Source organism: Oenanthe melanoleuca, chromosome 13 (genome assembly GCF_029582105.1).
Source record: "Oenanthe melanoleuca isolate GR-GAL-2019-014 chromosome 13, OMel1.0, whole genome shotgun sequence".
In the NCBI taxonomy this organism is placed as follows: domain Eukaryota; kingdom Metazoa; phylum Chordata; class Aves; order Passeriformes; family Muscicapidae; genus Oenanthe; species Oenanthe melanoleuca.
Window position 1 is genome coordinate 10,840,366 of NC_079347.1, and position 26,210 is coordinate 10,866,575.

The 26,210-nt window shown below is 46.3% G+C and overlaps 1 protein-coding gene across 1 annotated transcript in view; it reads left to right on the plus strand.

The window, feature by feature from the left end:
* The first annotated feature begins 7,799 nt into the window (after positions 1 to 7,799).
* The window catches only part of KLHL3 (kelch like family member 3), a 49,800-nt gene continuing 31,389 nt past the window's right edge, over positions 7,800 to 26,210 (plus strand). Inside the window, exons 1-4 of the mRNA XM_056502202.1 lie at positions 7,800 to 7,953; positions 15,387 to 15,503; positions 18,479 to 18,585; positions 23,461 to 23,582. Coding sequence (XP_056358177.1) covers positions 7,940 to 7,953; positions 15,387 to 15,503; positions 18,479 to 18,585; positions 23,461 to 23,582 — 360 coding nt within the window. The 5' untranslated portion in view covers positions 7,800 to 7,939. The remainder of the gene's footprint in view (positions 7,954 to 15,386; positions 15,504 to 18,478; positions 18,586 to 23,460; positions 23,583 to 26,210) is intronic.

Consider the following 26,210-nt stretch of genomic DNA (forward strand, 5'->3'; position numbering starts at 1 on the left):
ACTTTGACAAATCCTAGTCTTTTTACCTTCTCTGCTCCCAGAACTCTCACCAATTTCTATTATATATAAATGGGTGGAAATAGTAACTTTTGAACTGATATCTCTTGTTCATATGGCTCTCACAGTGTTTTAATCCTATAGACTCTATATTTCCCTTAGAAATATCTCTCTGGGAAAATGGGTAGTGGGAACCCTGAAAGAACAACAGCTATACTGCAGTTCACTGCAGAAGAGAGACATTCTTCAGATTTTTCTATTTCCTGTAGTTCTACCTGCTGAATAGACTGAACAGTTAAAAAGATGGTACAGTTCAGGTCTAGCCTGTAGCTAAAGAAAAAAACCAGCCAGCTTAAAAACCAAAATTCACGTACTGTTCTCTGTCTGTGGTTCAGCCTTTGCTAGTAGGAGTCCTAACCTAAAACTGCAACAGCATTTTTCAAAGTGCATTCTGAATATGGTTAATCTTGGTATAAGTTTTTTTTTTTGCTAAAAGTCTTATAGGCAAAGCCGCAATGTTGCCTGTTGCTGTTACAGTAAACGTCTGGCTTAGAGCACTGGCTATTCTCAGATTGTCAGCCGTCCAAGGAGCCAAAGCTCCTTAACTTGGAAAACTAGATGTCAAGCTCAGGCAGACTAATAATGCCATCTGTCTGAGGCATCTGGATATTAACCCTCTTAGCATGATGCTTATGGTTTCATTCCCAAATGCTTTCGCAGATGGAAAATACACAGATTTGAAAGAATAGCTCTTCTGTTTTTTTTAAAAAATGGGCTATGTTGAGCTGTGTACAATTTTGGTACATATTATATTCATCAAACTACTATAAATACCTCTTTTCATGACTAATGCAGTGAGGAATCTATGCCAATTTAGAAGGGAATTACATTTCTGGTTGGAAATGTGTCATGATGCACATTTGCTCACCACCATCAAAGTACCAATCACTGATTAACATTGCAGAAAAATTCCTTAGAAGCGAAATGAGCTGACGAATCTGGAAGTACATAATTTGTTCAAATGCTACTTTATATCATGGAATTGCCAACTGGTTTCTCTCAGAAGTCCTGTTCTCCTGGGAATGCTCTTTGAATTGAAAAGTGTGCAAAGCCATGCATCTGAAAACATGCTGTTGTTAGTCTGTAATCTAGTTAATATAAAAGATGAGTACCATCTCAAGTCTCTTCTGTCATTTCTGTAATTTTTTGCTGCTTTCTGTGGCTTTACAAAGGACTTTCCCTCTTTTGTAAGAAAATTTGCTTCCAGGAACCCTATGGGGAAGGAAGCATGAGTGCAGTCACTGCAGGCACTGACTGGGAAGAAGAAAGTTCAGGAATACTGAACCTGTTTGCAGCACAGACTTGGATTAAAGCAATGCTAAAATGCACAAGTAGTTTGGGACTGGAAGTTTATGTGCTTTTTACTTTTTCTCTGAGGATCAATAATCTTGTTTTCTTTACTGCACACTAACCCAGCTCCAGTGGGAAGCCTCTCTCTCCAAACCACACACCCCGATGAACAAATTGCAGCATGGGCAGGGCATGGCCCTGGGGGGAGGCTGTGCTTACCTTGTTATTGTATACAAGCACAGCACTATCAGCTGTGTTTTGAAATAGTTTACTGGAATTTCATCCTCCAGATCCCCTCCTACCTCAGAAGGGATGTCCTCTGGTTTCAGGCTCACTGGCTCTTCCTGGGCTGGGTCACAGCATTGTGAAAGATTCCTGATGCTAAATTCCCATTTCTCTCCTTGTGCTTATTTAGTACCTCTTCAGCTTTTAGTAATATTTTAAGTTTTCTGCTAACAAATTCGGCCAAAGTCCTTCTCTGTGAGATTTCATTTGGACTTGTTTGTTTTCTTTCCACCACTGCTGCAATAATGATGCTCCATTTATTGGAAAGGGCTCCTTTGAGTCCTGTTGCAAGTTCAGGACTTCTCCCCCTCAATCACTACTGCACTCTAGGATGTTTGCAGTTGTCATTGCTAATGCCTCTTGCATAGGGTAGTTAGCAACTGCATTCTGCAAGAGTAGTGCCAGCTTTCTACCATTACTCTCATGGAGATGTGTCCTCCTGAAAAAGAGAAATCCCAGGAGCACAAGGAACTCCAGTCCTCGCAGTGCCTTTCTCTCTAGGCCCATCTGTCCATTACTTTCAGCAGTCTTAAATGCAGGCAATTTTTTTTTTCTCAAATGACATCATTTAGATGTTATGGGAATTTTCTTTTACTCACCCAGTACCAGTTCTGTGCTCAGAAAAAAAAAAAAAATCTCAACTTCCTCTGTGTCATATCAGTTTTACTTTTAAATCTTTGAAGCGTGAGCTTGGCGATGAATCAGCATCACGTGTATTTTGGAAATGTTACAATGGCTTTGTGTGTAGGTGGTGGCAACGGGGAGCTCTTGTTTTTGATGTATTGGGGAGCCAGATGAGAGGGACTTAAGAAACATTACCTTCAAAAGGAAGAGCTGGGCTTGTTTTATTGCTGGAGCTGCTCTCTGCCAAAAGTGTTGCAAGTTTTTAAAGTGTGGTTTTTTTTCTTTCACAGGGTGCACTTCTGTGTGAATGAGAGGATGTGAAAGCTGAGCCCTGAAAAGCACACCACAAAAGTCGAGTAAGTGAACAGAAACCTGAGCCAAGCCCCTGACATACAGTTCCCACTCTGAATAAGCTATGGGATATTGAACAGGAAAAGAGGTTTGCCCAGAAAATACCAGGCAAGGTAGTGAATGTCAGTCTGTTACCTGTGAGGAGGATATGCTGCCTGAGACAGGTTTTTCTGTTTTGGTAAAATAATGTGCCTACAGAAACAATCCTGTCTGAATTTTTGTGTATGGCATCTGTGGGATTCACTCATTTGTGTTGATACTGCAGCACATTGTTATAATATGAGGGTGGTGGACTGTGTTTCTTGGCTTTTGCAAAGAGCAAGAAATGAAATGTTTTAAAAAATTCCAAGAAGAGAGCAAGACAATGAGTATACAGGGAATAGCAGTAACAAGAGACTTGGGTTATGGTGTGGAGATCCTGCATGGGAATAGCTTTGTTTATGCTGTTATCTCTAAGTTGTAGTATACAAGTGTTAATTAAGCCATACATCTCTACGAAGCATGTGGAAAATTTCTCCTTATTACAGAAGGTAATAAGGAAGCATTAAGGGTTGTATTTTAAAGACGAAGAATCACATTAAAATTATATCTTATTAGAAAAATTTTGGTAAAAAAATCCCACTTTTTGGTCCATAGCCTAAACTTGTTCTCAAGTTTAGTCTTTTTCTGAGCCTGTAGCAAGAACTGTACACTAGGTGCAGACTCTAAGGAGCCTTGGTAGCATTTAGGCAACTGAATACTGGCCTTTGCCTTTGTTCCAGTGCCCACAAGAGTTATTTTTACAGCTTTCTTCCTGATTTTTTTTTTTTTTCATTTTGAGCAGTTAAATTCTAAACAATAAAATCTATCTGAAAGTCTTCCTGCAAATTTCTGATAAATATGTAATATGACTGCAGGGCAGAAAGTGTGTGCCTCTGACTGCGGGTGACATCCGTGGCTTGTGCTCCAGGAAAGAGCCAGGAGAGCAGCAGGAAGAACATTTTATTTTCAGCTGTGTGGGGTGAGCAGGGGAATGGCTGATGCCCCAGAAACCACAGCTGGGGGTGAAGATGTCAGGGGTCGTTGCCCTAAAGGTGGTAATGTTACTGTGAAATAGTTGGAATAAACCCACTATTTCTAGGAATTGTGATTTATACAAAAGACTGAAGGAAGGCAATGCTCTGAAGCCAGACTGTGCTGGCCTGCACAAGCAGGAGCAGGCAGTGGGATGTGTGCCAGCAGAGGGCAACAGCCCCGAGGCTGCTGGAGCTGCTGGTGGCTCTGCACATCTCCACTGGGACTGCACATCCCGGGGGAAGGCTGGGCTGGGGGCTCCAGCCCCTGCTCTGCGAGTCACATGCTTTGGAAAACTGCCCTGCTTCAGCTGCCACAACATCCCTGACTCCAGCTCTGGAAAGGGCCTGGGAGGGCTCCCACAGCATCCTTCTGAGCCTTGTGAGATCTTGGATTCCTGTCAGCTGCTGTGGCAGGTACATTTTAGCTGCTGATGTGGCTTTGTTACTGAATTCTGGTGCAGATCACCCTCAGGACTTCTCTGCTGAGGCAGATCTCCAGGTCCCTGGGGAGCCAGTACCTGAGCAGCACCTCCCAGTACTGCAATCAGCCTTGGGGCTACCACATCACCTGTTCCAGCAAATACCTTAGATATTGCTTTCCTTATATTAATATCCTTAGTGAACCTTTTCCAAGAAAATATATGGTCTAAATACAGATCTATTTAAATAAATATCTACCTAATTAGGATGACAAAATAAGTGTATTTGGAAGGGATCTGGTTCAAAGAACCCTCAAAGCAGGATCAGCTTCAGTTTGAGATCAGTTTGGTCACTCACTCAAAGACAAATACTTAATATATGTATTAATAAAAATAAACATGTATATATATCAACGTATATATTTTTCTAAATATCTATATCTCTAAAAAAAACAGAATAAAAAATAATTTAGGCTGTGAAAATGCAGCTTTAGAAGCTTCTGTGAATGTAATGTTTTATTTACACCTTTCCCAGCTCTTCAATGCTGAAACCATAGATTTTTAAAGAAAGTTGATTAATAATTTCATGGAAGGGATTATGCAACTAAGCAGGAGAGCTGTTAAAGACAGGAATTTGCTAATGGTATGGATCTCTGGAGCTTGAACATTGTAGGTATGTTCAGGGAGTGAAGTGTTCCTGAATTGTTGTTTGCACTGTATTCAGGCAGGATGATTCAGTGATTCAGGACTCCTGTAGTTTGCCTTGCAGAGCTAGGAAGGATTTTTCCCAATTTGATGTCAGCTTTCTGCTGGGTTTTTGGGAGGCAGAGTGACCTTTCAGGCTTCTGCAGAGGCTGTGGAGATTGACAGGGTGTTGTCTGATTGTATTGGAGCTCTTCACAGAATTAAATTCTTGTAAGCTCTCGGTGTCCTTTCCTTATAACCTCAGCACTAAACCAGCTGCTGGATTTTGGGCCAGGAGAGGGTTTTGGATCAGACTTGTAGGGATTGTTTTTATTCCCTCCCTTCATGCCACTTTTATTGAAGAAATTCCTTGCTGTTATGGAGACACTGGCAATGCTTTTCTCTCCCATCTCCCTGTGGCTCCTTGGAATTGGGAGATTTGGTCTTTTGCTGTAGATCTGAAGATTGTCACAGGAATCTGGAAAGGTTTTGGTGGGCTGAGGGATGGTGGGACTGGTTGGAACAGGTGTTTTGGGGATCTTTCTACTCTGAGAATGATGGTTATATGGTTGTCAGTGATCGAAGGTAGATTAGATGTAGGAATAATTTTCGATTACTTGAGACTAGGAATTTTTGAAAGAGGCTGGAAAAATTCCACCCATCAGGTGTCACTAATTCCTTTTAGCTGAATGCTTTTTCAAGACACCAATTTTTGCACAAACAAGAAGTTTTTGTCTTGGGGTTGTTACCAAGTCACGAGTATTTTGCAAGGCAGCTGTAAAGATAATCTCTGATTACTGGAGCATGTTTTTGTCCCTGTCCAGCAAGGACTGTTCACTGGTTTGCTCTTGTCTTTCACTGTACCTTTCAGGATTTGTAGAATCCAGTGTACACAAGCCTGTGGGACAAAGAAGGTATTGCTGGTTTGGTTAAGTTTAGGTGCCTAGCTCCCAGGTTGACTGGAGTAAGATATAAATTTTTAAGGTGAAATCCTAATATTTTGTTGTTGAAAAACTTTGTGTTAATAAAAATAGACAAACACTTTGCAGTGGTTTCAGCACTTGCTCTTTTATCTGGACTTTTTATGATTCCTGAGGGATTTACTCAGCAGAAACAAGCTCTAGCCCTCATTTCCAAGGTAAATTCTACTATTTTTATAAAGTTCCTTTTTCTCTGGTTTGGGCTTGAGTTTTGCATGTTGTGCATCAATAGTGTAAGACTGGACATGGGGAAAGCACTTGAGGATCTGGGTGTTTTAAACTGATAGTTTAACAGGATTCTCCAGGGAAAATGAAGGAATTTTTCCTAAATTCTGTGTGAGGTTTGACTTCACGGCTTTATCTGTATTTCTTCTGTTTATGGGTAGGCTGCCAAACAGTATTTAAATAGCAGGACTCTCAATCCCTTTGAGGGATTTGATAAAGTGTCTTTGATAAAGTCCTCTAAGTTTCAGGTGTGTTAAGTTTTCTTATATGGAGAATTAGAGTGAAGAGTAAAGATTCTCAACAAGCTTTTGAAACCCTCCTGTGGAAGGTACAATAGCATCTGTTCAATCATCACTGCTGATAGGTTTTAAAAAGATGTATGAACTCGGGCTGAGGACATGGCTTGAGGAGAAACATACAAGAGCGAGGTAATTTTATTTACAAAAGAAATGAAATGGCATCTTTCAAGAGAAATCTCTTGATACTTCTACTTACCTCTTCCTTTTGCACAAGAACATTTTGTGAATGGATGAGTAATGAAGAAGGCAAATGTTTCTTGTCTTTAACACAATTAACCTCTAAGGCCTTACTGGTGCAGAATACAACTGAAAAATTCTTTTAATAAAACCAGAGGGAAAAAAGATTTATGTCGAGCTCTGTGCATTTGTATCAATTGGAATAAAAATGACAAATGTAGTTTAGTTCAGTGCTTTAGGTTAAATAGCACTTGCAGTTGAGAAGAACCCACATTGCCTATGCAGGGTGTATTTGGCCCGATAGATTGCATAAAGGACAGGAAGGTTTTGATAAATTGGGGAACCGAAGCAAGATCCTGCTTTCTGTGGTGGGACTGGGGAGACTTAGGAGGCCTGGGACCCTCTCCTTCCTCACCACCACCGCTCCTCTCCTGCGCTGCCCATGCGCGGGCTTGGCCTCGGCACTGTTCAGCCACTAAAACTTTTCGTCCAGTCTGTAGATCGCAGGGATCGGAGCACTTTTGGGCCGCACGTTGGACAACTCCGGGGCAGCGGCGGTGCTGTTCGGATGGATGGATGGATGGATGGATGGATGGATGGATGGATGGATGGATGGATGGATGCTGGGGCCGGAGCTGCCCGTGCCCTGTCCCGCTGCCGGCGGGTCCCGCTCTCGGCCGGGGAGCTCTCGGCTCGGTGCTGCCCGTGCCCGGTTCCCTGCGCCAGCCGGACCCGGGTTGCGGAGGGCGCTCTCGGGGCGGTGCGGAGGAGAGCCGGGCTCTCTCGGGGCGGTGCGGGGCTCTCGGGGCGGTGCGGAGGAGAGCCGGGCTCTCTCGGGGCGGTGCGGAGGAGAGCGGGGCTCTCTCGGGGCGGTGCGGGGCTCTCTCGGGGCGGTGCGGAGGAGAGCCGGGCTCTCTCGGGGCGGTGCGGAGGAGAGCGGGGCTCTCTCGGGGCGGTGCGGGGCTCTCTCGGGGCGGTGCGGGGCTCTCGGGGCGGTGCGGGGCTCTCTCGGGGCGGTGCGGAGGAGAGCGGGGCTCTCTCGGGGCGGTGCGGGGCTCTCTGGGGCGGTGCGGGGCTCTCGGGGCGGTGCGGGGCTCTCTGGGGCGGTGCGGAGGAGAGCCGGGCTCTCTCGGGGCGGTGCGGGGCTCTCTCGGGGCGGTGCGGGCTCTCGGGGCGGTGCGGGGCTCTCTGGGGCGGTGCGGGGCTCTCTCGGGGCGGTGCGGGGCTCTCGGGGCGGTGCGGGGCTCTCGGGGCGGTGCGGGGCGGCGCTGCCGTTGCCCGGAGACGCTCGCAAGCCCCGCCGGGGAGGGAGGGAGGGAGGGAGGAGGGAGGGGAGCGGAGGGGCAGCGCGGCGGCAGCAGCGGCAGTCGGTGCGGCGGGCGCGCCCGGCACGCAGCGCTCCGCTCCCGCAGGAAGCGGCCCGGGGCGGGGGCGGCCTCTCGCAGCCATGCCGGGCCCGGGGCGCTGAGCCGGCCCCGCCGCCGCCCCGCACAATGGAGGAGGAGAGGTGGGTACCGCCGGCAGCCTTTGTGCCGCCGCGGGATGGGGATGCCCTTCCCCGGCTGTGCGCAGGAATGCCGCCGGCAGGAATGCCTCTGCCACGGGCGCCCGCCGTGCTGCCGGTGGATGTTGCAGTGTCATGATGACAGGCGCTTGGCCACGCGTGCCCGCGCCCAGGCACGGAGGGGTTTCCGTGGGATGTGTCTCGGATGTCATTAGGGACGTGAGGGAGGCAGGTCGGAGTGTTCGCTAAAATGGAGGTGCCGGACAGGGGGCTGGGATGCCGGACAGGGGGGTGGGATGCGGACAGGGGGGTGGGATGCAGACAGAAGGGTGGGATGCAGACAGAGGGGTGGGATGCGGACAGAGGGGTGGGATGCGGACGGGGGGCTGGGATGCGGACGGGGGGGTGGGTGGCTGCCCCGCCAGCACACTGTGCTGGGTTTGTGCGTGCCCTGCCCGATGCCCTGCCCGCGCCTGGAACCTCAGGCAGCCGGCTTGGGCATTCCGCTCAAGACAGACCCGCTGGTGTTCGCTGCTTGTCGAGTCACGAGTGGGAATCCGTGAGGTCCGTGGTGCTTTGGTCGGCGCTGCTGCCGGGGTGTGTGGCAGCCGGGCGCTGTTCGGGCAGCGCAGGGCATCCCGCGTCCCCCTCGCACGGTACCCGGGCTGGATGGACTTTATTTCCTGCCAGACAGCTATTTGGCTCCAAAACCTGCGTGAAGAAGTGTTTACCGAGTCTACCTAATGTCCACTGAACCAAAAAAAGATATTATTGCTGGGCAGGGACCTCGTGGATGCCAGAGAGATGTTCAGTGTCTTGGCTCAGCCCTCATTGCTCCCCTCTGCCTTTTGCACACCAGAAGCCACTTGTGCTTCTTCAAACTAAGCATTGAACTCATCTGGGTTTTTTACAATATTTTTTTAAGAATAGGATATGCTGAGTGCTTCCTTTTGTGCTGGTGACCTTGCAGGGAATGGGGGAACAGAGAGGGGCTTGACCTGCTGGTAGGACTGAACGTCAGAGCTTGACAGGAGTTTTGTTTAAATATGATACATTAGAAAATTAAGCTGGAGTCAACCCCCAAATTCTGGAAATTTTCCTTCTGTTGGGTGAAAACATTCGCTGCAGCCTGTAGGAGTTGTTTTCCAAGCTCCAAAGGGCAGCTTTCTACCCTTCTGTGACTCAAGGGTTGCAATTGTTTATGTATTTAATGTGCAAAACCTTTCATCCTGCCACATGTTTCATTGTAGGGCTTCTGCTTCCCGTAATGGTGTGAACAGTCACCTCTGAATATTAATCCAAATATGAATTAATTTCAAGTGCCTTGAAATCTTAGTTTGTCATGCTAGATGCCAGCTCATGGAATGGGATTTCCTTTTTTTTTTTTTTTTCTTTATTTGTATAAATGAGCCTGTGTTTGAGGAAGTGGAACAGAGCTGTTTTGATACCCCAGGCTGGGATCATCCTTGGCACAGTTGCTTGTTACTTTTTTTTTGATGGCTACCAGCAATGGGCTCATTTTGACTGGAGGCCTTTTTCTGGGAATACAGTGGTGAAAAAGCCACTGGGAAAATACCTGGACTGTTTTACCTTATCCTGTTTTTTCCAGACCATCTGTTTTCAGGGCATGAATGACTATCCCCATCAGCATGTTCTCTGCCCCTGGAAGGGAGGAATGATTACCCAAATTGCTGCTTTCATTTCTAGCTTTTGGGAAGAGGAAGGCAGTTCTGAACTGGTTGTGGGCAGTAATGATGTGGGGTTTGACTCTTGGCAAGAAAAGCTGGAAATATTCACCTGCTTTCTGGTTCAAAAGGGCACGGTGTGTGGGGCTGTGCTGGGGCTGCTTTGGCTGCTCAGAGCAAGTCCTGGGAGGAGGTGTTCAAAAATGACCTTGGTGGGCTCAGTCTGTGCTTGTTGTTGTGCTTTTGCCCTGCATTTCAACTCAGATCCATGTTGGGCACACTGGTCCTCAAATTTTACTCAGGTTGACTGTCATGTCAGAGTCCCCCTGGTTTTCAATATTATTGCATTTTCCATTTTCACAGTCAGTGAGGATCTGTGTTGTTGGTGCTCTCTTCACCTCTGACTCTGTCCCAAGCCTGCCCAGACTCAAATATCCTGTTAACTTGCACACCCAGGATGTTCAGTGGTATCATGTGCCCATGTCATTGCACATGAGCAGAAGCAGCTGGGGGCAAGGGAGATTTTACCTGAAACATTCACATGTGGCAATCAAATACTTCAGAATCCTGCTTTGCTTTTACTGATGATAATAAAATGATGGGACTTCTATTTTATGGAGAATTTGCATAAGGCTTACAGTTAGACATGATCCTCTGGTTCTGAATTTGCAAGATATTTTAGAGTTTGAATAGAAAAAAACCCTCTGGAATGTTAATTATTTTGTTAAAATATTAAAACACCTGTGGTTTTATATTTGAGTGAAGGTAGTGTGTGGTATCTGTTTGAGAAATACAATATTTGCCTTTGAAAGCAAATGGTATTGTAATATTTGTGTTATTTTGTGTTGTTTCCATTACTGTCAGCAAAGACTTTTCTTCTCACTAGTTCCCAAAGTCCTTTTTCCCCCTGAGGTCTCCTTTGATATGAATACCCTTTTATGGATCTGCTGTGTGCCAGTTGTGTGTTTTCCTAAGCTAATGTCTCCATGTTGATGTAGGCACTGAAAAAAATCAACAAAATAGCAAAATAATATTGCTATTAAAAGAAAAATAATCCTTTCTATTGTGCTGCCTCCCATATGTTTTAATGCTTTTCTCTGCAATCCTCTCAAAACCCAGTTCAGCATGTGGATTCCTTCAGTCCCAGTATTTTAAATGTCTTTGTATATACCTAAAGACAAATTCACAAACTGAGGGTTTTTAACTATGCCTTTACACTGGAATGTTTTCCTTACTGTGTCTTCCTGACTCGAGGAGTAAAACTATTTGGCATAATGTATTTGTCATGTGATTTGAGGTGTGGATTCTAAACAGAGAATTAGGCCAGTTAAAGTAAAATGATTTTTCATTGTGCTTAGACTAAAATTAGTATTTTGGTCTCCGTTGATCTTTGTATTAAAGTTTTAAAGACTACTAACTGCTATTGGGCATCTCTCAGGTTTTTAGATCAGACTGATGTAAAACCTCTCAGAACCTGTAGATTAATATTTCCTGGTGATGATTCTTACATATTCCACAAAAAAGCCCCACAAGCCTAGGAAAGTTATGGTTAGCAGGCACTTTTAAGTTAATCCAGGGCTATGAAGGTGCTGCAGAGGTGCTGGGTCGCCCCTGCAGGACACTGAGCCCAGCTGAGGTTTGGCCAAGCTTGTGGTGCTTGTGCTCTGTGGATTTTGGGGCCAGCCAGGAGAGCAGGCAGGAGAGGAGAGCAGCTCCCAGAGAGCCCCAGAGATGCACAGGGGGATGAGGCTGGGCTGGACATGCCAGGTGTCCCATCACCTCCCCAGTGTGAGAGCCTGGTGCAGGGGATGCTCTGTGGTGTTCATGCTGGTAGGAGTGACCTGGAGGCTGTTCTCCCAGACACATGAGCAGAAACTCACCTTTCTGTGCTCTGAAGGAGACTGCATTTGAGATCTGCCCTTCCTTCAGGGTGAGCTCCTGGCTCCCCTAAAGGCAGTGTTAGAACTGGATTTGGCAGAGCTGGGATTTTGGTTCCTGGGGTTTACCAGCTCTCTGCACGGCAATAATCTGGCCAGGGGACAGTTTATCTCTAAGGAAGGCTTTTATTCTTTCACACGATCTACAAAGACATCTGTAATTACTGCTGGTAACTAAGGCAACCCAACTTTATAGCTGATACATGCAGGCAGCAGAATGGTGGGTTATGGGTTTTTAAAAGACCTTTCTGTCAGCTGGGTTGTGGCCACACTCAGGTAGGAGCTGGGCTGTGAGCCCTGGCAGCCTGAGCCCAGCTCTGCTAGAGGGTCCTGGAGAGGAGGAACACAGTGTCAACGGGGTGGTAATTAGCTGCACTGGCTTAATTGGGGACCCTCAAATCAGGGTTCACTTGTTCTGCTTGGGGACATCATGAAAGACTACGCAGGAGGGAGCAGTGGGGTTTGCACTGCCTGAAATTAAGATCCTCTGCTCATTTTAGGGACATCCTGCTGTGTCTGTAAAGAGGATGTTCATCTGGCCCAGGGAAATTAAATCATTTGTCCATTCACTCTGTGCACGGCCTCAAATAGCCCAGGAATAGAACAAATTGCTCCTGGCAGCTGGCTCACGAGTCCTGCTGCTGTAGTAGGACATCAGCTTGGCAGTGGGGTAATGTCCCTGTGCTCATGGGCTTCCAGCATCCCCAGTTGTTCTTGGCTGGGTCTTTGATCAGAGGACCCCATTCCTCCTTTGCTTTAATCCACTAAAATAACAACAGTAACAAATGTAATAATTCTTAGCCTTGTGGGGGAACAAATCTCAGAAGAGGCTGAAATGTAATGGTTTGGTCTTCTCAGGGGCAGCTTTTGCTTTCTGGCAGGATGCATTTGCTTGGAGCATTCAGGTTCTTGCATTTTTATGTTGGAAATGTGTCAGTGATCTCTGAGAGTATGTACATGGAGGTGTAAAATACTCTCCCAGATAAAATCATCCTCTGTCCATTGCTGGAACACAATTCTAGGGTAGTTGAATCAGTCTTAGAGATGAGTTAAAGGCTCTTAGCCATTAATTCTTCAAATCTGTTTTTTTTTTTATATGAGTCACTTGGAAAAAACTTTAAATAGCATATCTTGATCGTTTTTGAAACAAGTTTTTAACCAGACAATCTGCAGTATTTTCTTATACTAAGCCTTTGGCAAATTCTGAAATCTGGCACTTTTAATTAAGTTGAGGGTGTCTTTTAGGATGTTTTTTAAAAAATTACCTTTCCTGCTTTTTAGGAAGAGCTGATTGATCTTTTCCCAAAATCCTGAAGCAAGATCTTTTTGCTTTTAAAATACACAGACAAACATTGCTGGAGTGAAGCTTTATGAAGGCTTGTTGACCTGACATTTACTTTGGTGTTCAGTGGAACTTACTGTGTTCTTTGAACTGTATCTTTTGCCAGCAGAAAAAAAGTTTGAACATCTTTGGTCTCCGGCACTGGAGAGCTAATAAATAAATCTCAGCAGTGTGCTGGTTCTTATTAAAGAGCCCCCATGATTTCTGTGTGCATGGCTTGATTTTGGGTCTGTGAGGGGTTTGTGAGGCAGGGCAGTGTCCTGCCTTGGGAGCAATGGGAGTAGCTCTCCCTGATGCTCCCTTTCAGTTTCACTTTCTTTTTAAGATTTTTTTCTTTTTTGTTTACTTTGCTTGCTTCCTGTACATGTTCCAGCTTTGGAGTCTGAAAGCTCCATGAAGTCACTTGCACTTCCAGAGCATTTTTTTTTTTTTTTGTTGTTGGCTCAATCATGCCACATGGGCAGGTTTAGCTGTTTGAAAATCAAGGGTTTTATGCTGGGATGCTCAAAGCTGTGGCCAAATTTCACCTAGCCTAAAGTTTCACTGAGGGCTTTTGATAGACACAGCAGTGAGGCTGGGCTGGACTTGGCTGTGTCCCTGGAGCAGGAGGCTCCTCACTGCAGTGCCAGGGATGGGGGAGAGCCAGGTGCCAGCACAGCTCCATGCCCATGGACACTCTGGCAGTGCCTGTGGCACAGAATAAGCTCAGCTTTCTTCAGGGATAGAAAAGCTGTTTGTGTCGTTGCCTGGTACCAGCCCCTTGAATACTGAACATCTAACACAAGGTATTCTCCTTTCTGATGGTTCCTCTTTCAATCTAGCCAGACTAAGCTAATTGGATGACAACTGTAACGCAGTCTGGGAAGTTGCTCCCTCATTGGGACGTGTGCTGAGTGATGTTGTGCTCAGCCTTGTGGCTTCACCTATGACTGAAATATTTCACTCTCTGAGCAAAGTGAAAGCACTGGACTTGGCTGTTTTTGGCATTAACCTTGTCTCAGGCACAAAGCTGGAGGCTGCTCAGCATGCAGGCGTGGGTTTGAGCTGTGTGCAGCTTGGCTGCTGCTCAGCCTCTTGCTTCTCGAGGAGGGAGAGTGCAGCCCACCAAGGACTGCTGGGGGGCAGAGTGTGGTGACAAGGGACACAGGGATGGTGACAGCCACTGGTCAGGAGCAGGCAGTGGGGAGGATGTCGTGTTAGCCAGGGGTTGTAGATAGTGAGTGATGTGTTTTTCAGAGGGAAAGTCAATGTGTGTAAGTGTGTGTATATATAGATATATATGTGCATGCATACACACCTTGACAGAGCTGATGGGGTGTTCTGGGAAGGATCCTTGCTCTTCCCTGCTCTCTGCCCTTCTTCAGACATCTTCTGATCACCAGGATGATGGCTTGTCCAGGCTGCTGGTTTAATGTGATTCAGCCTTTTTTATAATACCAGTCCAACTAAGAAGGGTGGTAGGAAGGAAAGGTGAAGGAGAAGGAGACTGTTCTTTGGAAGGAAAAGCTCTGAGAAGGTCTCCAGCCAGGCACATGGGGTGATGGAGCTGCCTCCTGAGATCTGCCATTCTCTTGGAGTTGGCTTTTGATATGGACAACCCTCCTTGCCTTTGCCTGCTGGGGGTTTGTGGGGTGAGCCATGGACTGAGCAGAGCAGGGACCTGCCTCAAAGTGCTGCTCCTTTCACAGGTGGGAGCCTTCAGCTCTGAGTGATTTCCCAGGCTGTCAGATCAGGGAGCTGCAGATATTGACCCGCTGTAATTGTGTGTGGAGAGCCAATGCTCCCAACAAAGTCATGAGGACACATATGTGCCTTAGGCACCTGGTGGCCTGGTTAAACACAGCACATAGCTGGGTGCCTCTGGTTTGACATTACCTCTGTAGCTGGTGGTTCTGGTAGGAAGGTTTAATAATGCATTCCATATGTTTCAGTGGCAATAAATAGACCTATTTCTGAAATGGAAAGTGGCTTCAGTAAAGCTTTGAAAGCTGTGCAGGGAGTTTTAATAGCCCTTTTCTACTTGCCTCTGAAGAAGATACAAGTAATGTCTTGTGTACTTGCCTTTTTCAGATGGGACATTCAAGGCTAAACTTCTTTTTCTCTGTATGAATGTTAAAAACTCCATGGTACTCCTGTAGTTCCCAGTGCTGAAGTCTATTTCTATTCATGTTCTGGCTTGAATTTCAACTTATACTGCTTTCCTGGCCTGAAGCCTGTAAGACTGGGCTTTGTCCTCAGGTGTTTGGCACTTTTTTCTTTTCTTCCCTGCTGACTGAAATGTGGGCTGAGCTGGCTTTGAACATCCATGCAGAAGTAGCTGCGTTTTTTGATGCGCTTCATGTGGAGAACCTAAACTGACTGACTGACTTGTAACTCCTGCTTAATACCCTGTGCTGCAGTTTTAGGATGCTTGTTTTTTAAAGTGCCATTGAATCAAACTTTCTGCTCCTTTTTTTTTGTCCCTGTTTTTAGCGTTAAGCAGAGCTCGCGTTCCTCTGAGGCAGCTGAAGATGAGAAGGACCCGCGTACAGTGACAGTCAATCCCTCTCACATGAGAAAGGCTTTCAAGGTCATGAATGAATTACGGAGGTACACTTTTGACTTACTGGCCACCCTGTCTGCTTTAGTTGAATTGTGCTCACTGAGAGATGTAGAAAATCGTCTGTGCCGTTTTTATTACAGCTCATGCTTGCATGTAGAGGATTAATCAACAAACAGGAAGCTAAAATACAGTCCTTTTGTGGTGGGCTGCTCTCCACATTCTCAGACCTCTGTCTTCCCAAAAGCATTATTTGAGCCTTCATTTATAGATGATAATTCATTTAGTCTTTTCCATTACTTACAGCAAATCCAGCTATAAACTATGTTCTTAACTGAGATAAGGGTCTGAAACCCAATAATAGAACATTACAGACGTTAAGACACCTACACATAATTACAGGCCAAAGATTACTAATGTACTGTTCTTAGTCTCTTTAACTAGCAGCATCACTCAGTCTGGGCTTAGCACTCCAAAGTAAGGGGTGAAAAAAAAATAAGCAAGTACTCAGGAGAATGTCAGTTCTCTTCTTGCAAATTAAAAAATCCTGATATTGGTTAAAAGAGAACACCTTGGTCTTTACACAGCTGTGTGGGTACAGGGAGAACAGAGGCTGAAAAAATATCTGTGAACACAGCCTTGAAAAATGCTGTCATCACAGCAGCAAGGTGGTGGCAGCAGTTCAGCCTGAGTAGTTTCGTGGTGGCTGTTATCCCACAAACCAGACAGAAGTTCAGTAAGCATTTCTCTGACTGGTTCATTAGACTTATTCACCCTTCTAGTTTTAAAAAGAATTCTTATGGAAAGTATGTGTGTCACACATATGAATGTACGTGCTCCCTAGCTGTTGAGGTGATGTGATGAAAGCAGGTAACACCCTTTGCTCTTCTGCACACTCCAGGTAGTCAAAAGATGCTGTAATAGCTACTTACTCTCCATGGATTAAGTAGTTTTTTAATACACTCGTTCTCTAGTGTGGAGAAGGATTGGCAATGTTTCCTCCCACAGATATCTGACAGTGGTTCTCTGTTGCATAGGAACAAAATGGAAATATTGTAACTATTATATGAAGCAGGGTATGCTGTAATTTTTTTTTAACTTTTAACTGGCATCCTTCTGATCCTTTCTTTGTATTGAAAGGAAAGGATCTGAAACTAAAGGTTTGTGCAGCTATAGTCAAAAATCTATTGTGCTTCTATTATTCTTTTGTTAATTGAAGCATAGTGGGAATAACTGGAGAAAGACAATGTTTCTTAGTGCCTGTGGTTAGGTATCTTGGGCAATACTGAACAGATAAAATATAGAAGAATGAAAGCTGCCATTAAGCACCTGTATGATGTTTTCATCTTCTGAGTACGTGGGGTTTTTTTTGTTTTGTTTTGTTTTGTTTTGTTTTGTTGGCACCTGTTGCAGTTGTGGAATATATGGTTTTCACATCTCTTGGATGTGCACTGAGCTTGGGATCTCTTAAGGTGTCAGCAATCAGTGTTAACAGATGTGTTGAATAATAGTTTCTCCCTTCACAGGCATCTAGAAATCTCATTCAGAGGGTCTAGAGAAATCATGCTAAGCCTTTAACCTGTATGCTATATAGAATCATGGAATTGTTTAGGATGAAAAAGACCTCTAAGATGATTGAGTCCAACCCTTAACCCAGCAGTGCCAAGGCCACCACTAAATCATGTCCTTAAGTGCCTCTTAGGCTTTTAGTTTGCAAATGTCAATGAAATTAATTTTAGGAGTGGTACTGTAGGCTACTATAGCCCAAAGAGGAATTGAACAGAGCACCTTTTACATAAGCTAAAAGAAATGAGGAAGTTTCCATTAAGAGGCTCTTAAAGAGTTCCCCTCATTCCCCTTTCCTCTTTCAAACCGGAATGAATTTAGAGTAGAGATTGCCAATTCCTACTTTCTTCCTGTTTTCCAGCTATAACCCTGCATTTCACAGCTATTTTTTCACATATTTCAATATGTGGAGAAGAGACATAGCTGGTCCATTAGAAGCTCTGTGTATGTTTATTTGATAATGCAGTTTCCTGAAGACAGAGTTCAGTGTGGAGATAAGTATTTCCAAAGAGAAGACAACATCTAGATTTGCAGACACTGATCCTTTTTTGGCCTGACATTTGGAAAGAACACCCTTAGTTTGCATTTGTATGCTTAAGCATCTTAAACCAACTTATTGGGAGGCTGAGCACTTCTTGCTGTCGGCATCTGCGGAGCTCTGTGCAAACATTAACTAATGAATCCTCAAAGGACAGACGTGGGGCGAGTAGAAAAGGTCACTTGTTAATGAAGTGACTTTTCCAAAGCTCTACAGTGAGTCAGTGGGGGAGCTCAGAAGGTTGTTTTTTTGGTTTCTGTCTGGAACCCCGTTCTTTATCCCAGTGACTCCTAATCTCAAAGTCATTCATGAGGTAAATGAAGTCCTCAGGCCCATGGATAAACTCCAGTGACTGATACCTCCTCTCTGGCAGATGGCTGAGGCAGCCTCTGCACTTACCAGTGCTAGGACATATTTCGGTGGCCACTTTTTTTAGTGACAAGCATGGAAGGAAGTGCAGAAATCACTTCATTTTCCACTCCACCTTTTCCCTGTGGAAAGACAAAAGTGATGCTGGTGTTTCCTTGCTTGGCTGTTTCTTGTCTTACAGATCTACTAGAGCCTGGCCCCAGGTAGTGCCCAAATCTTTAAGCCCTTCTGCACCTTCTCCAAGCCCTACTTGTCTGAGAGGTGAAGGAGCTGCTTACCCTTTGTTCTTTGGGCAGCATGTATGCCTCATTTGGCTTATTTTCCCTGGGGAAAGCAGAACCACAGGCAGGGCTGCAGCCTCAGGAGGATTCAGGCTTTGCTTTGTAGGCAGACAGAGATAGGAGCTGGTACTGAAGGATTAGAGGACCTTCCCCTGGGATTTGGCAGAAGCTCAGGTGCTGTGTCTGTAATGGTGGGCCTTCCATTTTTTTGCAGCTTTTTGCCTGAGCAGGGATTGTGGAATGATCTTTGTCCTTTCTGGTGTTTTCCCAGCAAGCGGCTGCTGTGCGACGTGGTGATTGTGGCCGAGGCCGTGGAGATGGAAGCTCACCGGGTGGTGCTGGCAGCCTGCAGCCCCTATTTTTGTGCCATGTTTACAGGTACTGACCCCAGTGTTTGGGCTGAAGGGGCCATTGCAGTCCCCAGCCCTCAGGCTGTGTCTCTGTCGGGGCTGCAGCACAGCAGGAGGTGTTTCCCTGAGGGAGAAGGGGCACAGCTGGGTCTGCAGTTTGCTGTACTTGATGGATGATGCTGGTCATCCTTGACTGGTTCCTGTGGGGTGGTTGTATGGCTGTGGGGTGAGTAGAGAGCATGTGGGGCACTCTGAGGTTACTGTGGGGTTTGGCTCACTGGTTTATGTTTTTTTTTTTTTTTTCTCTAACAAGACCTTGGATCATAAAAACATTATCATCATTCAGTGCCCTAAATGTTCATGGTGCACATCAAAGAAGCTGCTGGCACAGGAGTTGTAGTTTCAAGGCTCAGTCCTGCCCATACTGATTTGGCAGTCACAGATGTTTAATCTCCCACAGCACTTTTTTCTGCTGCCTGAAATAACACTGTTGTTCTCTTGATCCCAGTGTGTTTTAGCAGCCCAGCTTTTTAACAGGGTGAGTTGCTGCAGTCCAGTGTGTTTTGGTAATGACAAAAAGGAAGAAGGGGTCAAAATTCCTGCTCTGATCACCTGATCCCTGGAGCAGGTGCCCTTCAAAGGCAAAAAAAAACCCAAAGAAAGCTGTGGCAATCCTGAAGGAGGGGAGTGAGCACCTTATTTAAGTCACTAGTGTGGTCAGAAACTCAGCTTCCTTCCTTTTCTTGGCTCTCATTTCAGGATAGGCACTGACAAATACAAAGAAAATGATTGTACGCCCCAGGGAATGATTGTTACTGTCCTTGAGCTCCAACATAAATGAGGTTCAGGGGTTTTTTCCCTGTTTCATGTTCATCTGCTTGTGGTCTGGCCTTGTTTCTTCCTTTTAAAAGCCTTGAGATTAGACCAAGTTAAATTCATTTTGCTGGAAGCAGAATGCAGCATTTCTCAGGAAAGAGCTTGTCCTTAGTGGAGCTTTTTTCCCTTCTGTAATGGAGAGGGGGAGAAAACCTCAGGTGTAGAATGTGAGGTGAGATGTGACACTCCCTGTGGTGGCTTTATCAGTGTGGTGAGCTAAGGTGGGGAGCACTGGTGTTTTCTGGGTGTGCCCTGAGGCTGCTCAGAGCAGCTGTGACTGAGCTCACCTCCAGCACAGCCTGTGATGCTTGTCCCTGATGAAGAGTTTCATGAAGAAAAACTCTTGGAAAAACCCTCTGATCCTTAGAGGTCATCTGGGTGGGAAGGTGGTGGGGCAGGGCTGCTCATGTTTCCATGCAGGAATTCTCTGGGCTGTGTAATCCCTCACTCTGGGTTAAACAGTAATCAGCTAACCCGTCATGTGGCTGGCTCTGGAGCTCCCCTGGGCTGCTGTCAGCTCGGCAGCCGCCTGTCCCCTCCCCCTGACAAGTCCCTGGGGCACAGGGTCAGGCAAAGACCAGCTCTCCCCTTGCTTTCAGTCCAGCCATCCCCAGATTCCTGCGGTCTGGATCTCTTGTGAAGACAGTGTGTGCTCTCCTTGCAGCTGTGTGGGGTTCACTCCCTGCAGGGGACACTTTGCAGTCACAGCTTCAGCACCAGCTGGCTGGTGTCACTTGGTTTTTTTGCTCTGCACAGCAGTGATGGAGCCAAGGCTCAGGCTCAGCTGCACTGGGGGTGTTTGCAGGAGCTGCTTGTGCACACTGAATTCCCACTGAAGGGGTGTCCCAGCAGTGCCAGCAGCCAGGAGTGAGTGGGGAGTGATGAGTGGGGAGCTGTGAGCAGAGGGAACCACACTGACACCCATGGCTCATCCACTTCAGCTGCTGCTTGCTCTGCAGGCTCTGGCACTGTCAGCTGGAGCCATGAATGACCTTGTGGTGGTCTGGGAGCCATGGTGTATCCTCTGGTTAACCATTCCTCTTTGAAGTATTCCTGGAAAGTCTGAAAAGGGGTAGGCACATTTTCCACTTGTATCTTCCTCTGCTGAAGGAGAGATGGCAGCTGGCACATCCTGAGAGTCCCTTTCCATGCTGGCTTTTTAGAGCATTTTGGATGCTGGTACTGTTCTGTAGGGATGATTTGGGAACAGTAATTTCTGTCCATTTAGAAGAAAGCACAATCATTTCAGAAAGGGTAACAAATACTTCAGTGACACTGCTAGGACTGCTCCTGTCAGATACCTTAGAGATTTTGGAAGTGCTGAAAGGGGAAGCAGAAACCTCCTTTGCAGGTCTTATGTGTGAGAGGCTGTGCTTTTGTTATCCAATGCACTCTTGTTCTCCCTCAGCACATCTGTGAGTTAGGAAGCAGCCAAAGCTGTGGCTGTGCACTGGGAAATGCAATGTGTAGGAGGCAGGGCAGGCTGCTGTGCTGGGTAGACACAGCACCGTGGGCTGCTGCAGGTGTGAGTGTAGTTTATCTCGTGAGAAAACAGAGCTCTGCTCTCTCTGCTGAGGAGCAGAGGGGAGCAGAAAGGGCACTGCTGGGTGTTGAGTGTGGTGCAGGAAAGAATGTCTCCATGAGGGGCTGGTGTCTGCACAGGGCTCTGTCCCCTCCAGAGGGCCTGCTCAGAGCCCCCCTGTTTTGCCTGCCTTTGCTCCCTCACACCTCATCCCTTGTGTCTGCCTGGCTGCAGCAGTGCAGGGATGGGGCTGTGCAGCTCTTTCTCACACAGCCCTTACATGTGAGAGATGCTAGTGGTTTGAATTATTCTGTAATTAAGGCATCAGGTGGGGCTGGACTCTTATGACTCATGGCAGACATCTCAGGATCTGTGTTTTGTGGGGTTTAAGGTGTAGGGTTTTTTCTGAAGAGGTGTGAGATGAGATGCCCTCAGTGGTCCAGAGGCTGGCCCTGGCTCTGTGCTTGCAGGAAGGGCCAGCCTGTTGCCTGCTCCTGGTCTGCACCAACCCCTGCCTTGGTTCATTGTGGTGTCTCCAGGTTCTTCCCCACTCCACAGCCCTGGAGCCTTGCCCACCCTGTGGCTCCATCACCAGCTCCTGTCTGACCCTGGACGAGGCACACGGGACTCCAGGGGTGCCTGGGCTCTGCTGGAGCAGAGCCACTGGGGGCTGTTAGCATGCAGGGCTGGCAGCTTGCTGGTGGGTGGGCAAGCCCACACAGCTTTTATTTTCGTTGCTGTGTCACATGGATGCCACGATTTCAGATGCTGTTATCAGTTTGGTCCCTCCACACTGTTTCTGCATTGATCTCTGGTGTGTGTGTCTGTGCCCCTCCCTGCACCCAGGGTCCTGCAGGGTCTGGGCACTTGTCCTCCCCATGCAGGAGCCCAGGGCTGATGGGACTGCTTTGTCCTCAGAAGCACCTTTTCATCTCTGGAGATGTTTGGGATTTTTGTTGGGGAGGAAGTGTGTGAAGATGACATTTTGTCAATTAAAAAGTCCTACCTGCTTTGAAGGCCTCCCAAATATAGGTCATTTATCTCTTTGTACTGGTACATTTTTATTCATGGGCTTCCCTGAATAACATTTTATTATTCAATTTTAAAAATTGAATTTGGGGCAAATATTATTTCAGTTCTCGGGACACTGTTGACTGTTCTAACACTCATGGTCCCATCCCACTCCTATTATTTGCCTTCCTATCCACGTCAGGAAAGTCAGAAAAGTTCAATTAGCCGGATCCAGGTTTTGCTGAAGCTTGGGCCCTCTTTAGCATCTGACTCTGTGCTGTGCACTTACTGTGCCCTGCCACGTCTTGTGGAATGCTGCACAGAGATGTAGGTTGTAATTACTTCTATAGGCTGCAGGAAATATTTTTCCACTTAATCCCACAGCAGTACTGAGTCACCAGATTTCTGAGAGTAGCAATTATTCATGCCCAGGTTTAAGAATTGACATTTCTTCATGCTCTCCTTTGTTTAGCTTTGTTTTTCCACCTATCATTTTCTTTCCACTTGGGAGTTTGTTCTTTCCTTTCTGTGGAGATCCTGGTGATTAAATTCTGGTGAGGTCACCATGTGTGGGGATGCTGGCAGGGCCATGGGGAGCCCTTTCTCCTCCCCACTGCAAGTTTTTGTTCCTGTTTCATGGGGGGTGTGGAGGTGTGCATAAAGCTCTGGGTCATGAATAGGCTCTTACACAGCTACTTGTATATTCAGGGAGGAAATCACTGCTCTAGTTCCATGTGCCTTTGAGTTGTGGATTTGGAGAGGGGATACAGTTTGGATACAGGTGGGAGGTTGGGAAGGTGAGGGATGAGAACTGCATCTTTCTGTGTGCATGCTTTGCTCAGGGTGTAAGTGATGGATGGGTTACAGCAGGGTAATTGAGGAGAGAAGCTTGCTGCCTGCTGGGTGTAACTGCTGGCCTGTGTGCCTGTTTTCCTGAGCAGCTTGCAGCTTCTTTCTAAAGAAGGAGGATAACACTGCATTGCTTTTAATGCAGGCTATACCACAAAATACCCTAATGCAGCTGTTGCAACATACTCATTCAATCCATATATATATGGATATATTTTTAAATTAAATATATTTTAAATGAATATATATAAGAATATATTTCTCAAAGGCTTTGTACAACACATCCACAGTCTCTTTGAGTCTGTTCCTGTGCTGAGACATGACTGAGGGACACACTGGAGGTTTATTTTTAGCTCTCATATTTGTTTGAATGCAGGTGAACCATGGCAGGTTCTTTTCTGCCAAGAAACTGAGTTTGTTGCATTTATTGATTTATTGATTTATGTTGTTTTACACCAGTGTCCCCACTCTTGAGTTGGTTTTTAGGTGGCATTAGGAGGCTTCTGGGAATCTCACTGGTGGCTCTGCAGTGGTGAGGGATAGTGCCAGGCAGTTTGTAGTCAGACACCAGGAGAATGTGCTGGGTGCGTGGGGAGCAAGGTCCTGCAGGGCAAACTGTGACTGTCCTTTTGAAATGGGTTTCAGGAGACATGTCTGAAAGCAAGGCCAAGAAGATAGAGATCAAGGACGTGGATGGGCAGACCCTGAGGAAGCTGATTGATTACATCTACACGGCGGAGATCGAGGTCACGGAGGAGAACGTGCAGGTGGGTCTGCAGCAGCAGCTCTGCACAGCCTGCTCACAGCCTGGAGCTCAAGGCACACGTTCTGCAGGGCTGAGGGCTCTCCTCAGGCTGCAGACTGTGAAAGGCTGAGCTTGAAAAGAGCTGCTTCCAGCCTCTGTTTAGTCTTGAGGCACTTCAGTGCTTTCCCCACACTTAAGTCATGTTGCATTTAGCTTTTCTGGGGAGCTCCTATAACAAGAGCAGGCATTTGCCTTCCAAGAAGCTGTGCTGACTTGTGGGTCAGTCTGTCGAAGGTCAGGATAGACTCAAACATGCAGTGAGTCAAATGTTTTAAGGCCATGGCAGAGGAATGTGGCTGTTAGTTTTTAATTTCTTCTGGGTGGTTTGAGTTGTTTCACAGAGCTTTAAATGGAATATATTGTTCAAATGAGGACATTCTTCCTTTTCTTGTGTGTGTGCTCTGCCTTGAATTTCTGAGAGGTAAATATTTGTTCAAAAGTGGAAAGAGTAATTGAAAGGTAGCCTTCAAATAAAGCAGGGTCATCAGGAAGGGAGTGTTTTGCAGTGTCACGTGGATGTGGCTGCTGGTAAAGCTCTTTCTTTGACTCTGCTTGTGTTTGTGGTAAGAAAAAGGCTCTGCACTTAGCCACTGATGTCTGGAGGGATGCTGAGAGCCTGTGTGTGGACATGCTTCTCAGTTGTCTCTGGTTCTGTTTGCAAGTGGCAGCTTGAGCCTGTTGTCTTCCTCCCTTTGACTTGGACATTGCCAGGGGAGCAGGTCTGTGTCAGTGATGCTGGAGAGAGTTTTGTTGACCTAATTAACACAGCAAAATCAGACTGGTTCTGCTTGAAATGAGGTTCTGGCTGTGAGCTCTTCTGCTGTGATCCCTCAGGCAGAGTGCAGGTTCTTGCTGACCTGTTTCTCCTCCCACAGGAGTTTGGACAAACCCCTGAGCTGGGTCCTCTGCAGCCCAGCCTTTGCCATCCTTCATGGCCTAAATCTGTGGGGGCCTTTTCTTGCCTCTTCTGCCGTCTGGCTTTGGTGTGGTCTCAGCCTGGCTGTTGTCACACTGCTAGGAGTGTGGAAGGCTGAGAACCATCAGTGAGGAGACCTTCAAGGTGCCACTGTGGCAAAGGGACTCAAACCCAGCTGTGGGTGGCTTGGCCTGGCTCTCTGCTGTGAGACCCACATCAGGGTCATCAGCAGCTGACACAGCATCCCTCAGTAGGGGCTTGGTGGAGCTCCTTGCACCTCTTGGTTCTCCCATTGCAGGAGGAGAAATTACATTTACACACCCTCTGGTCTCTGTTTCTCTGGGAAATATGGAGGCTGTATCCAGTGCTTTGTGAAAGGTATGCTTTCCTTCCTGGGTGCTGGGTGCTCCTGAAGCTCCCACTTGGCACATGGGATGTGCAGGGCTTGGGATCCCTCCCATCTGAGCCTGCCTTGGATGGGCTTGGCCCTGCTGCATCCCCAGGGGTGTTCTGGTGCTCCTGCAGTGCTGGGGGAGTTGCTGCAGGCTGCAGAGGCAGCTCTGTCCTCCCCAAAAGGTCTGGGAAAGGTCCAGGTGTTGCCTTTCCTGAGCAACTAGACAGCCATCCTTTTTAGTGAAACATACCCTAAGCCTGCCTTCTGTGGCCCAGGGATTACAGGGAGTTAAAGCAGATCCCTGGCTACATTTTGGCTTTCATCTCTCAGACAGTAAGATAAAAAAATGTAAGTTTTGAATACTAAGTGTTTCTTCCCGATCTAGTCCTTCTACTGCAGCATTCATTTCAATATCCACTCTGTGATTAACTCTTCAGGCTAGAGGAAAATTAATTCATAGGAGCTAAGAAATGAAGCTGATCTACTGCAAGATTAACCGACTAGTTTAAATTTTATTACATATTTAAAGTGTTCATGCTGAAAATGTTTTATGGAAAAAATATAATTGTCTTATGAAACCAATAGAAAGAGAAATTTCCATCCTGTCTCTGGGCATTTTGCACTGAACAAAATGCCATAAACAGGTTAATATTCACCTCCAGCTACAAGAAGAAAAGGTTACAGAAGTGAATATTCTGTGATTTGTTGGAAAGTTTCACATGAACTGAAGGCTAAAGACAACAAAAATTAAGCTCCTTGTAGCCTCCCTGAATTAGCAGTGTCAGTGTTGGAAAGAAGTGAGCAGGTTTGGTCCCTTGCATCACCACATCCTCCTGCTGCACAGCTTTGGGCCACCCATCCCTCCATCCATCTGGAAGGACACCTCAGAAGTGCCTGCCTGCTGTTTCAGCAATGTTTCTTTGCCGCCCTGCTTGAGCACAGTGAGACCTTCTCTTTTCCCAGCTATCTCCTATTTCCTTGTCACTTGTTCTGATTCTCTAGCTGGGCAAGGATGCTTTTTTAAAGGAGTTCTTCAGACTTTCTCAGTAGCTGGAAAAAGCAATTTCTGGGTACAGGTGCCAGGTAATGTCATTGTAGAAATTATGAAAAGAAAAAAGGAAGTTTCTCAATGGCATTAACTGGGCAAATGCAGCCAAGGTATCAAAACTTGTGAATAAATGAAAAGACACTATCTTGTCAGTGAGAAAAATATGATGAGAGCAGGATAGAAATGAGAAAAGGATGAACAGTAAAGGTACCATGGAATACAGAATGAATGT